The sequence below is a fragment of the Saccostrea echinata genome, unplaced genomic scaffold (assembly GCF_033153115.1).
Source record: "Saccostrea echinata isolate AGI-Se365-2 ecotype Australia unplaced genomic scaffold, CSIRO_AGI_Sech_v1 ptg000009l, whole genome shotgun sequence".
NCBI classification, from domain to species: domain Eukaryota; kingdom Metazoa; phylum Mollusca; class Bivalvia; order Ostreida; family Ostreidae; genus Saccostrea; species Saccostrea echinata.
The window spans coordinates 25,010,599-25,024,848 of record NW_026889758.1 but is presented as its reverse complement, the minus strand read 5'-3'; the positions used below and the strand labels follow the sequence as shown (position 1 = coordinate 25,024,848).

Below are 14,250 nucleotides of genomic sequence, written 5' to 3'. Positions count from 1 at the left end.
ATATCTGAAGTTCTTAGTTACCTAAAAATTTTAAATCAGAGCTTGCATGCATCTTATCTAATCTCACAGTTTTTCTGATATACACTCAAAAACACAAAATGATACACTCAATACCAGTACAAACAAACGAGAAAAAACATGAACTGACATCCACATATTTTATTTGTACACCTTCTTAGAACAGAATGTTTTATTAAGCAAATTGCTACATTGTTTTGATTTGATTTTTTAAATTTAAATATATACACTGACAAACATGAAAAGACTTTTTTAAAAAGTAAATTATCGATTTCTTTTGTTCTTTAAGTCTGGCACAATACTTGCTGCGGTGTTTGGAAAAGTTTGTGACTTCCCTACAATTAATACTAAGTTCTTAAATTTTGTTCTCAGCTTTAAAACATATCGAGCTGAATGTATCAGACGAACAGAAGTCATCTCCTCTGAAAAATAAAAATCTATAGATCCGCCAAGATAGTCCAGCCCCGTGATATTAAACGAAGTAGTTGACGGCGGAAGACGACCGTGGAAGTCGATTCTGTCTGGATGAAGCCGGATGCCACCATAACCGAACAACAGAGACTGTAAAAATCCGCCCATCCCTGTGATAAAATTGACGGCTCCTGTACCATCGGCGTTCTCCGTCCAAACCTGGTTACAAACAGAAGTTATAAAGATAAATACAGGGTTTCTTAAGAAAATGGGTGAATAATGCATAGTAAATGAGTGATCCATGTCCAAATTATTGAACTTTATTTTCAATGTTATGATCGAGTGCAATACTGTATCAAACAATACTTTCCAGGGATAATTCCGCAAGCAAAAAGTCGATCTTCGATTTAAAAAGGGGCAAACTAAGAAAAAATCATTTGTGATTTTGCATTAAAGATGTGTATTCATTTGGCATATTATATACTAGTACATGCAAGCGCGGAGAATTGAATTCTTATGACGGAACAATTCCATTAATATATTTAATGGTGTCTACTGACAGGTTAATTAAAGTTTACACCAGGAAGAAGTACTTTGTACAAAATTCTGCAGTTAATGTAGATGCAGAAATAGATACCCCCCACCCCTTTAATTTTTTTTTTTTTTTTTTTTTTTTTTTGTATTTATTTATTAATTTTGGTAAGAACTTGAAAATACCAATTTAGTTAATTGACAATACCTTATTCATTAAATGACAGCAAGTTTATAAGTAATACGCTGTACTTCTTGTACATACATGTACTGTACTCAGGTTCGCCATGAATGCCCATGATACTCTCAGTGGCAAATATGCACATTTTACTGACGCTTGACTCAATTTTATATAGGACGAGCACGTACGAGCTATGTGCGTACCAGTAAAGTGCCGTTGTCCCAAAGACTATTGGTAGAACTAAGGTTGTGCTAATTTTATCAGTAAAATGTGCATATTCGCCACTGAGAGCATCTACATTAATATGAGACAAAGTTCTGCACTTTACCGGTACGTACAAATTATATGGAAATAGTACGTGCTCTTTCTGAGTCACGCGTCAGCGTGACGATTTCGTTAAAACGGTAATAAAATTAAAAAATAACCTATTTTTTGAATTCTCGTCATTTTTTTATGCTAATAAATGTTTTAATGTTAATTAACAAAGTTTATAAATCAGAATTTCTGGATTTCAAAAACAAACCAGTAACTTTCTAGTTTTCAATCACATTCTAAAGGTTTTTAAAAAACAATTATCACAAGTACATGTCACTTAAGTCAAGTTTTGATTGAATAAATCACTTATGATGCTTTTTCAAAGAATTAATTGACTTTTTGTTGTCAGTTTCATTAAAAATTGCCAGCAACTTTGGTCCGCCAACCGCAATCACCACCGTGTTCTCTTTTTGTTGTTTATCGAAAACGAATGTAGCCTTTTAATTAAATTTATAATTTTATCCAAATGACATCTCAATATAACATAACCTTACACTGATGTAATATAAAGGGTATGAACTCTGGCGCAGGGATTTATTTACAAAATCTATAAATTTATAATTACAGACATTCCCCTAATTATATCCCAATAATCAGACTAACATTGAAAGGTTTTGCGACATTGAGGAGCTGTCTAGTAAAGTGATTGGAGGCTCTCTCTGTATCACCGATCTCCAGGTTCCCTACAGCAAACATACTCCAGGTAAGAGCAGGTCCTCCAGGCGTTACCTAAAAAGTAAACTACTGGGAAATCACTGATTTTCATGGGAAGTTAATTTTTTTTATTTTTGTTGTGTTTGGAGACCCACGAATTCATGTCAACTACGAATGTACATAACTACTCAACATTTCTTCATCTGACACATCAAATCCCCACGAACCCTTTTTTTTCTCAAACAACGAATATCTTACCATAAATATGTGATTTTATAGTACATGTACACAGTCTTCAAATTTTTCAATAAGAATAACCGGAATTTCATTAAACAAATGTATGAATTTGTATCAGAATATGCACTGCGAATTGCCCTGGTCCATTTCTACATGTAATTGCAAACTCACTGCTTCGTATATCCGTAGGTCTTTCTTTCTAGTACTGTGTGTCATGTTCAGCATGAAAGGAAAGCCCAACAAGATAACATCTGCCTGTTTTACCTGCATATCTATAAAAGAATGCTTGAGATCTTAAAAAAAAGAAAAAAAAGAAAGAAAAGAAGCTTATGGACCAGTGGACCGTTTTACGAAAGAACTTACAACGAAGACCAAAATTTACTGCTTATAAATTTCTAATTTTAAATAAATTGAACATGGTTTTAATCTTTTTAGAGGAATGTACAAAGATATTTTTACGCTGGCAACTTTTAACAGAACAAGCATTAGCAATACTAGTCCCCTACCGGCAAGTGTAATCTGGTTCCCGTTAAGAATTGAAAATGCCATAATTCCGACAAAAATCAATGAAGCGGAACGAAATGAAAACTTGATCTATTACATGTACTCATCAAGATAAAGTCACATACCAAAAATCAGTTCAATATCTGCAAGCGTTTAGAAAAAAAATGCGGAAAACCAAGTGGGACAGACAGAGGGACAGCTAGACAGACAGACAGACGGACGGACAGACTCAGAGGAAACCTATAGTCCCCTCCGGTTTCACATATTAGACACATATTATTCTAATTGTTTTCAACTTCAATGTTGCGGAAAAATCGCTTTATGTACTCAGACTTGCTTACTTGTTGTGTAACCATCAAACTCAGGGTGATAGTCTATTTTTCTGTCGTATGGAATGTACAATCGGTCTGCAATGGCTTTGAACCTAGGATCGGGCTTGGTATTCGTTAAATTACAGACAAATTCAGGCAGCAGAAGACTCAATTTTGCCACAGCATTGGTAAATGCCGAGTTATTTACTTGCTGGTGCCATTCATCTGGTGGCATGACGTCTACATATGTACAAACAGAGGCAATATTTATTTTTAATTCTGCAACTCTCTTATAACTGAAAATGTCGATGACAGTTTTAAAAAAACTATAGTACCACAATAATAACTTGATAAACATTAAAACAGAAGGTATCTTACTCCGAATTACCACTGCCCTGAATCGCAGTCATTTACACTTTCAGAAAAAATGCATTGGCAAACTGTTTGATACCATTCTCTCCTACGATAAAACTGTGCCCTGTTGTAAATGGTTTTCTTAAGCTGAAAATTTTCAATTTTACCTTCAGCTACATACAATATTTATATTACTATTCGATTGTGACCTCTGATTTTTTTTCTCGAAGATGTGCTATATAGGTGCATTTGTTATTGATGGCAAGTAACGGGAAATCATGATAGATTCCTTTCCGAAGAGGTGACCATTTCCCATTTCAAATTTGCCGCCGTTTCAATATACACTAGTTGAAATCAAAGGATCTTTTCAAATCAGAAAGTTTTGGGGAATTGAATACTCACCATGTATTTCGTACATATTTGTTGAAGAATTGAGAGAAACACGTGAAGCCCAAAATTTCGCTATTTCGTTGATTAAAGCTTGCCCAGATTCTTGATTCAGGAAATAAATGTCATGTGTCAAATAAAGGTACTGTCTAATAGCAAATGAAATGTCGCCAGTGATGTGTTGTTCATTTAAGAAATATATAGGATCTGCTGTTACATCAAGTCCTACAAGGATAGATTGCAGGAAATAATAAATTTCACCTCTCTTTATGTCTTTTTGTTATCTTTTATGTAAAACTTATACAGTTAAAAGATTGACTGCAATAAATGAGTACCTGAAAGTGCAGTTTCCCACGGATACATGGCACCATCGTAACCCCTCATTTTTGCTGTCTCTTTAGCGGCTCCCAGTGTTTTGTTTCGGGTTTTAACAATGACCTTGCCTATCTGACTGTGTAGTAAAAGTATGGACGGATACATCCAAGTTTCTTGGTCCCAGAACACATGACCCATGTAATCCTGCGTTGAAAAGAACAAAAGCAATTCTAATTAAATGAATTATATACATGTATTGTGATGTGCCTTACTTTTAAAACATTTTTTTTCTTCATCCAGATAGAATAATGCTGTAGCTTCCATCCTTGTAGAGTAAGTGTTGAATTTAATAATAAGTCTCCATAATGTAAGGTATTGATACCACAGTAATTTGAGTGAGACTCCATCTGAAATCTATCTGGGTTTTTTAAGGGTATATATAGTTGAAGTGTTTAACAGCATTCGGACAATGCATGTATTAAGAGGCTTTACCTGTACAGAATACCGGGTAATTATCTCCCACAGATGGAAGACGTTTGTTTTATTTGTCTGTATTGCTATTTATTTTTTCACTCTCCACAAGGCATCTCAAAGGTTGTCTCTGATTTTATGATTCTTTTAAAATAGGTTACTCTCGAGCAAGAAAGAACTTAATAACTTTCAAAGCAGCTCTGATTCAAGGCTGCATTGAATTTTTTTCCTTTCAATTTCGTATAAATTCTGGACAGAAATGCTGGGTTGACAAAGGTCTAACCTGCGTGCTCTCTTATTTATGATGTGAAGAACTTTTACCTTATTACCTGATCCATGAGCTAGATCGCCAGGCGACAATCCAACAAAATCGCGGGAATCTTTCAAAGGAAGAGAACTCAAAATATAATACAAAGACGAATAAGCGAGGGTGGCCAAGGTTTTATTTCCGGTAATATCAACGCGCCCAGTCTTCCATACATTTGCCCAGGCGTTTACGTGACTGGATTCTAGGGTCTGGTTGAAGAACATTTCAACACCTACAGGTATATATAAGAAAAACTGCATTTTTAGATTAAAATATTCAGCCTGGCAACAGCACTGAGACTGAAAGCAGTCGTGAAATGTAGATACATGTATATAATTTTCAAAACTGCAAGCAACAGAGCAAACCTTTATTAAATGAATTCTTAGCGATTTCTGGATCTGAATCGATGCTCAGTAGGTAAAGGTGGGTTATTTGCTCAAATGGCTCTACAGTGATTTCCTCCGGTATTATTGTATGTATCATAGTGACGTTCTGTAGTCCTGTGATGTCATATTCACTTTCCTTCGTTCTTCCACTTATGATACTGTATTTAAAGAAAAAAATTCTTCCAATAATCACAATAACATACTGTACCAGATAAAATATAATGGAGTCATCTAGTTCTACCATATATCTTAATTTTTTTCCTCATTGAATTTTCCAAAAACTCCAAAATATCTAAATTATTTTTCAAAATTGTGTACATACAGGCCACGTGCTACCCACAGTGTTGGCTTAATGATGCTTTAATTTTTGTGTCATTTCCTTTGGGGGGGAGGGGTGTTAAATTTTCTTAAAATTTTAATCGTGTATTTTCTTCTTAGAAATCTTTAAGTATAGTGTATTTGCGATTCGCAAACCTAATTCTATTTTTACATCAGAGTGTACACAAATATTAAGTACAATATAAGTAACAAAAAGCCTTAATGATAAATTCCACAAAGATTTGTTGCATCTCAAATTAAAAAGTTATATTTAAACACATTCTAAAAACGAATGTGTGATTTTTGCACAATCTTCTTACTCACGTCTGCTACGCTATATTTTGAAATTATGTGAGCAAGAATGTGAGGATAGATTTTTTTATTATCTCATTAAACAGTTAGAGGTTTAGATTCTTAGAACAAAATATAAAAAGAAATTTCAAACAGTTTAACTTGAAAAATAATTTGGCATATCTTCTGTTGTGTACTACCTTAAATCACCAGTTGGCACAACAAAAGTGTTCAAAGTAAACATCGTCATTAGGGAACTTTTTACCCGATAGAGTGGTTGGTGGTCGAGGTTACTTCTAAGTCTTCAGTATCAGCGATTTTTGTGGTGTTCAAACCTAGGCTAAGGGTGGCTTGTCCTGTATTTTGTACTGTCACCATGGTGACAAGTAACTGTTTTACGGCTCGGTGAGCAAACATTTTCATTTGAATAAAAAATCTCATAGTTTTATATTCCTCGATATACGTAGCTGAAAAGCAGAAAAAAGTCACTGATAAAAATAGCCTATTAGGATCAATCTATATAGGAAAAAATAATAATAAAAGGCGTTATAACGCCTTTCAGAAAGGCGTAATAACGCGAGAAAAGGCAATATAGCATCGTTCGAAGGGCGTAATAACGCGGAAAAAGGGTAATAACGCGAAAAAAGGCGTTATTATACGCTTTTCAAAAAGGCGTTATTACGCCTTTCCAATATCAAAAAGGCGTTATTACGCCTCTCTAAAAGGTGTTATAACGCCTTTCAAAAAGGCATTGTTACGCCTTTTATTTTCAATACATGAATAACTTAGCCCACCCCAGAGGCTGAAATCTTACCCTCGGGACATGAATTTCACAATTAAAATGTAGGTCTAATTTCTTAAAAATAATTTAAACATATTGTAATTAGATTTTCAGGAAAAACGATTTTTAAATGTGTATAATATATTTTCAATGTTTAACCAACTTAATCCTTCTTTGAAGCCAGACACCTCTACCAAGGGTCATGTATGTCACAAATTTGGCTGAAGGCTAATTGCTCATTATACCCATGCAAATAGTCGCCTTCTTTTTTCCAAAAGGAGAGAAAAATATTTTTCCAAATTTGACATGAATTTTTAATACATGGACAGCAAAACCCCAAGCTGCATCTGCCTACATCCTTGATTTTCACAAGGAGAGTGTTGACTTCTCTTAATACGCATGCAAACAGTTGTCTACAAGATGTGCAGAGATATAGAAAATACTTTTAAATATTACATAAATAAATATGGCTTTGATTCAATCTTTCATATATTTATTAATATAAAATAACGCCTTTCCATTTTTGGATATACAGTAACACCTTTTCAAAGAGGCCGGTAGTACGAGTGCAAGTGGGAGGGGGCTCCCCCACCCCACTTTTTGGGAGAATAGTCTTGCTATGGTTTAAATATAAAACTTTTGTTGTAGTATGGTTAAACTCTGGCAAATTATTGCATTTAAAAAAAGTTTTAAAACAAGGTTAGAAAAAGATCCCCCTCGAGTTTAGGCAGTATAGTTTGTTTTTTTTGGGGGGGGGGGGGGTTTCTTGTTTTTTGTTTGCTTTTTGGGGGAGGCTGCCCCCCATTCAAAAGCACGGGCTTGTCAAAGGCATAATAATGGATCTTCAAAAGGCGTAAAAAAGCCTTTTGGAAAGGCATAATAACGCCTTTAAGAAAGGCGTATTAACGCCTTTTAGAAAGGCGTAATAACGCCTTTTTGAAAGGGGTTATAACGTCTTTTAAAAATTTTCTCCATAGATTGATCCTAACACGCTTTCGTACCTTTAATGCTAAAACAGCTTAAAATATGTGCAGTAAAAGTAAGTTAGGATTCCTTAATCCCCTAATTGAAAAAAAATTCAATCAAAATAATTCTTAAATCTTGAGAGCATTTCAATTTCATTTTTTACTATTATTTCATGTCTTTAACAGGCGGGGGTGGGTGGGTGGGGGAGAGGGTTGCCCCCTCTTTTTTCTAAACAAAACCTTTAACTATTGGAAATGTATATTGAAAGCCCACCCCCACCCCCCAACCCCCACTTTTCGTTGTAGCATTAATATTGTTAAATCATAGTAATGTGATAATGCATTAATAAATTAATAAAATATGGTTGTGAAGGGAAGTTGGACCCATGTGAAATAATATTGACCGAAGACTCGGTAAATGATATCGATCAAGTTTGTACCTTGTCATTTGACTTCGTCCTTATACCCACATATTTACCATATGCTGAAGCCCATTGTAGTTAATATGTAATCAGTGCTACAAACTGATAATGTGGAACTACCGGTGTCATATAGTGAGACTTCCCCCCAAAAGTCTGGCCATATATAGTGAGACCTCCCCCTGGGGAGAACAATGACCAGATAGTGAGCTTTCTCCCTTAACAACCAAAAGTGAGGTTTCCCCCTTCCGTGTTTGGTTTGGATTTTATTTCCATCGGCGATGGAACCGTTTTATCAATCTGATTAAAATACAGATCTCTTCATAGCGCAAAGCGCACTGCGCTTTGCGCTATGAAGAGATCTGTGTATTTTAATCAGATTGCCGTTTTATATAAATCATTTACAGTATTCTTTATTTACCTCTGGAAGTCCAACATTAATGAATGATATAAATATCATAATAGAATCGGTTTCAAAGTGTTTCAGTACTTGTATATAATTTATTTCAGCGCTAAAATTAAATGGCAATGTTTTAAGTACGATATCTGCTGAGTACAGATATATGTAAAAAATGAAACATTTCTAGGCCCCATCTTACATTTTATACAAGTCGCCCGCGTGACGAAGTGGTTAGAGCGTTTGCTCTAGAGTCGCGGTGTAAGGACACGGGTTCGAATCCACTGCGGTTCGTGAAGACCTGCCCATATCGGATGAGACCGTATAAACCGACGTCCCGTGTCGAAGTAGGTGCTGGCACGAAAAAGATCCCTCACTGCTCAATGGCCCTAAGTATCGAGTATATTTAAGCTTACATAATGCTAATTTTTACATATCTGAGAAATAACATATGAAGATTCTGTTGTTATCACCATTCATATATAGATTGTATTATTGAATGGTGAAACAAATAGGGAAACTTAATTATTAAAAAAAAATTACCATTAAAAATTTGCAACTCAATCATTTGACAAATATTATAATCGGATAAATTTACAATGTATTATATTAACTGTAGTTTGAGCCCAACTTGGCCAGATAGTATGCTCCGGGCAATGGAATGACTCGGGCGGACGGACGGACAGGCAAACAGACAAATCACTACAGGGAGCCCGCTGAAAGGGGCCCTGAAACAATGCAATTTAGTAAAGATGTCTACTTGTAACAATTATGTACGTATACGTACCCTTTTCTTTCAATTATCTCACTTACCCAATATATGTAATATCAAAATTATTTATGGCTAACAAACTGTTCAAACGCTATTAAAATGTTTTAATTATTAATTCATATGACGGAGAACTTTTATTCAAACACTTAAAACATTAGTTAAAAAAAAAACAATTGTTTTAAAATGAAAAAAAAAATCATTCCGGAAACTATATTTGAGGAGGGAAGTCTCGCTATGAAGAGGGGAAGACTGGCTATATAGGGACCCCCCCCCCCCGAAGACTGGCTATATAGTGAGTCTCACTTTATAGCCAGACTCGGGGGGGGGGGGGGGGTCTCACTATGTAGCCATTTTTTCCGGGGGAAGTCTCACTATATACATGTAGCAAGTCTTCCGGTGGAAGTCTCACTATGGGTGAAGTCTCACTATACGATACCGGTACATATAAGAAAATTTAAGTCCTAAGACATTCTTTTGGAATCTAAATATTCCTGTAAAGCATTGACTTCTAGCTTTATTAATGGTTTATTATTTCTAGCTGTCATATTCGCCATTGTCTTCAAATTAAAATCCACTTTATCAGAGTTGCTAATCCGCCAAATCAAACGGACAAAGGGAGTTTTAACACAGACCGATGTCGAAATGGCACTTATATAACTTCACAGCATCACATTGCCGTACTTAATAAAAAATAAGATTTTATTTATGAAACACTGATGTCCGCATATGACAATTCCTATCAAAGGTTAAACTTTCTCAAATGCAAATCAAACATGTTGGTACCCAAAGTAAGGTACTGTCTCGAGGAATATAACTGTACATGTGAAATATGAAATATGAAAGCCCTAGCAACAACCATTGAATAGATATGGAAAAGGTTAAAGTTTTCAAAAGTAAGTCAAACATAAAGGTCAAGTTCAAATGGTCAAAATTAATAGTGTCCAAGGAAAGCCCTTCTCACAAGAAATACATGTGTGAAATATAAAAGCCATAGCAACAACCGTTCAAAAGTTATGGCCAAGGTTAAAGTCTTTCAAAAGTAGGTCAAATTCCAAGGTCAAAGGATCAACGTTGGTGGTATCCAAAGTAAGGTCTTGTCACAAGAATTACATATGTGAAGTATGAAATCCCTAGCACCAAGTCACCAACTATTCAAAATTAATTGCCAAGGTTAAAGTTTAACAAAAGTAGGTCAAACTCCAAGGTCAATGTCAATGGGCTAAAATTGTTGGTATCCAAAGGAAGGTCTTGTCACAAGGAGTGCACATTTTAAATATAAAAGCCCTAGCACCAACTCTTCAAAAGTTATGACCATGGTTAAAGTTTTTCAAAAGTAGGTCAAACTCCTAGGTCAGGTCAAAGGGTCAAAGTTGTTGAAATCCAAAGGAATGTCTTGTCACAAGGATTACACATGTGAAGTATGAAAGCCCTAGCTTCAACTGTTCAAAAGTTATGGTCAAGGTTAAAGTTGGGTAAAATTTTCCAAAAACTGGGTCAAACTCCAAGATCAAGGTCAAATATGATGGTACCCAAAGAAAACTCTTGTCACAAGGCAATGAAACTTATGAAAGCCATAGCTCCAACCAATCAAAAGTTATGGGCAAGGTTAAAGTTTTTGCGGACAAACAGACAGACAGATGGACAGAGCAAAAACTATATGCCCCTGATTACAGGGGCATAACAATTAAATAGAAACCCTTCAGAACTTGGAATTGGAAGCAATTTACTAAAAACAGGATTTACAACACTACTAAATTTGTATATAGAAAAATTGCATTTAAATAGTGAAAAAAATTCAATTTCTTCTATAAGATGGATCATTTACCAGGTAGTAATATAATCATGATACAGTTAAGTTTTTTTCAAATCCGTTAATTTTTCTGGAATAAAATATATAACATAAAGTACAAAATCAACTGAAATGATAACCTACTAGTATACCTGCTGCTAAATCAAGACTATAGTTGAACTTGGGATGGCTGTTACTTTTTATGCCTATGTCTTTTATAAATGCAGCTGGCATTTTGGCACGATGGCTAGTTATGTTATGTCCATTGTAAAGTCCATTCATAAAGACTCCTTCACCTTTAACCACAATTGCAACTTGGCCATTTCCAATGGACGGCATGAGACGATCATCCAGTGGCAGACTGAAAGGCGTAAAGAAACAAAAGGGATCATAAGTTTAAGTGGGTAATCTCAAACAAAATATATTGGTATTCATCTGATAGTTATTTTTCGGGAGAGTATGATTGATTGATTGTTGTTTTACGTCCCGTTTGAGAACTTTTCATTCATATTGAGACGCCACCATATACCAGTGTAGGGCCTTTACTCGGCACTCGGGGCAATTCGAGAGCATGATCTCTGACATAGCTTATAAACATAAAGATATTATATGTTATATGTATTCCTTACTTGCTGAGTGTCTTACGTTGGCATTTGCATTTAACAGCTGTAATGGTTATGGAACAAATTAAGATTAGTCATGGTGTAAACATTTTGATGTTTATCTAAATGAACTATACCTTTCAGTAGATAATGTTGTGATATCTGGGATCATGTAGGGAGAAGTTATGGTTGACACACTTTTCAAACTGATACTTTTTCCTCCATGTGACAAAACAACCATATCCCCGGGACTGCATCCCGTAAATTCATCTCTTATTCCGAAGAAGATAACTTTACACAACAAAGTTTTAACAAAGGTTATTGCAGCAGCCAACAGCATTTTGGAGTCCTTATTTAGGCATGTTTTTGTTGACAATATTTCCAACTCCCATGATCTCTGGTAAAGAATAAGACCTAGTAGATTAATTCATCATGTAATAATACTGTTATTTATCACTGTTAAAGAAATCCACGTATCTTAACTGCATATCGATTGTATTGTACAAAGTTCACCATGGTAAGTAACATGGCGGTCTTACATCCTGGCGCCATATCCTATCAAATGCAGCATCGGATTGTTACAAATTTGGCAGAAACTGGAATTTGTCCAAGTTCGATATGTGCTAGGCCAGTTACGCAATATTGTCCCCTAATGCTTGTCAAACATGCCCTCCAGGGAGAGGTTGTAGACAACGGGGAATAACTCCTGCAATCCTCTTCACTTTGTCAGGGTAAGGCCATCTTTAAAAAATTGTTTGTGTGCCCTCTCCCGGCCGATTACCTAAAAATGGCCCGACTCAAACTTTTTTTACATTCCAGAAAACGATTTTTTTTCCTTTTTATTCCTATTATCCTGTATTATCCTGTCAACAAATATATGTTGAAATTTTTGTTTGTACTGCACAAACCTGTGCAACTGATTTAAGTTTCTTTGGTAACTTTTTCTTCTGTCGTGGAAGAAGCACACAGTTACCCTTGTCGCTACCGAAAGTTTAACAATAGCTATGTAGAATACGTCTATCCACACCGGGGAGAACTTCCTACACTGAACCGAGACCAATTAAGTGAACGGCTTATATAGGGGCCGTACAGCTAACGAAAATTGCAAAGTAACATGGCAGACAAACATAGATCTCTGCCTTTTATGAATCGTGTTCGGCATATAAAAAGCACCTCATCATAATGAAGACCCATCACATATGGCAGCTGTTTCATTCCATTCACTTGAGTCGCATTAGTTCTTAATAAGTGATGCTGTAATGAAATCTAAAATAACCTGTGGGTGTAATGAGCCTCCTTAAGGTATAACGTAAAGACTGTAGTAAAACAAGCAGAGTATTTTTATCTCGGAGATTTTAGAAGTTTTAAAAGTTAACTAATGATTTATAATATCGTTGTTTATTGTTAAAAGGTGACACCATTTAAATGTGAGTACAACTACAAAGAAAAAATATAGTTAAAATCGAGCTAGTTCAATTAAGTAGCTAAAACTATGTATATTGTTTATAATTAAGTACAATCCTACGTACATGTATATTACATTACAGTACCATATGGTATCAATTTATGATAAAACTATACTGTAAATGGGACAAGTATAAAAATTACAATACACTGATACAACTTTAAAATCACCAAAAATAATATCACGCTGCATGGACAAGAATGTAAAACTACATACATTACGAACATTTTGACAAATATTTCAAAAGATAAATCTCAGAATAATTTAGGTAATATTTGTACAGAAGTTGAATAGCACATTTGAGTTGCCCAAAATTCTGCTGACAATTTTTGTACGTTGGTCACTTTATTTAATTGATTATCATCTCTATCCATGTTTGCGCAGTAGACTTGAAATGTATGTAGTGTGTGATATTTACCTCCATACTTAACATGATTACAGATTTATAGTGTTTTAATGGTTTAACTGCGCTTGGATCATAGAATTTTATGGAAACTTGCATGTATTAGTTCAAACATTTGTATATCGGTTAAGAAGTACCATTTAATATTAAATTTAGAAAGTTAAAAATTCTTATTTTCAAAGGAAATTGATATACATGTAATTGATTAAATAAAGACAATGAATAGATTTTTTGTAAGTTTCGCGTGATACCGTAATGGTGCACTGTGATGCACCGTGTACACAACGTGTTAAACATAGCAAAAAAAACCCTAACTTCAAACACACCGACATTTATCGAGGTCCGCGCAAGAGAGTGGACTTTCGGTCCACGAGGCCCCGTGAAATACTCGTGGCCGGTATGTATATTACATAACAATACCATGTGGTATGAATTTATGATAAAACTATGCTGTAAATAGGACAAGTATAAAAATTACAATACATGTACATGTACACTGATACAACTTTAGAATCAACAAAAATAATATCACACTGGATGGACAAGAATATTACAAACAATTACACTGTAGACTAAGTACATGCAACACCGACTGACCGCATCAGTACATTATTTGAGTTGAAAGTATCTTAACCAGGTACTATTTTAAAATTTTGCAATTTCATA

At 34.9% G+C, this 14,250-nt stretch overlaps 1 protein-coding gene across 1 annotated transcript; it reads right to left on the bottom strand.

Annotated features, from left to right (window-relative positions):
- Nucleotides 1–177: 177 nt before the first annotated feature.
- LOC133183498 (protein-glucosylgalactosylhydroxylysine glucosidase-like) lies at nt 178–12,134 on the bottom strand. Its single transcript, XM_061318448.1, has 11 exons — nt 11,854–12,134; nt 11,267–11,475; nt 6,257–6,458; nt 5,362–5,540; nt 5,011–5,228; nt 4,239–4,422; nt 3,919–4,128; nt 3,193–3,402; nt 2,519–2,619; nt 2,060–2,185; nt 178–648 (listed from the first exon to the last, which is right to left on the bottom strand). Exons 1-11 carry the CDS (start codon nt 12,054–12,056, stop codon nt 283–285), a joined length of 2,208 nt encoding a protein of 735 aa, XP_061174432.1. The 5' UTR covers nt 12,057–12,134; the 3' UTR covers nt 178–282.
- Between the last annotated feature and the right edge of the window lie 2,116 nt (nt 12,135–14,250).

Bases quoted from the DNA above. Each gene is read 5' to 3' on its own strand.
- LOC133183498 (XM_061318448.1), bottom strand. From the start codon at position 12,056: ATGCTGTTGGCTGCTGCAATAACCTTTGTTAAAACTTTGTTGTGTAAA. The intron at 11,476-11,853 runs GTATAGTTCATT...TACGCCTTTCAG, and splicing joins ACAACATTATCTACTGAAAG to TCTGCCACTGGATGATCGTC. The intron at 2,186-2,518 runs GTGAGTTTGCAA...TTTACTTTTTAG, and splicing joins ACCTACGGATATACGAAGCA to GTAACGCCTGGAGGACCTGC.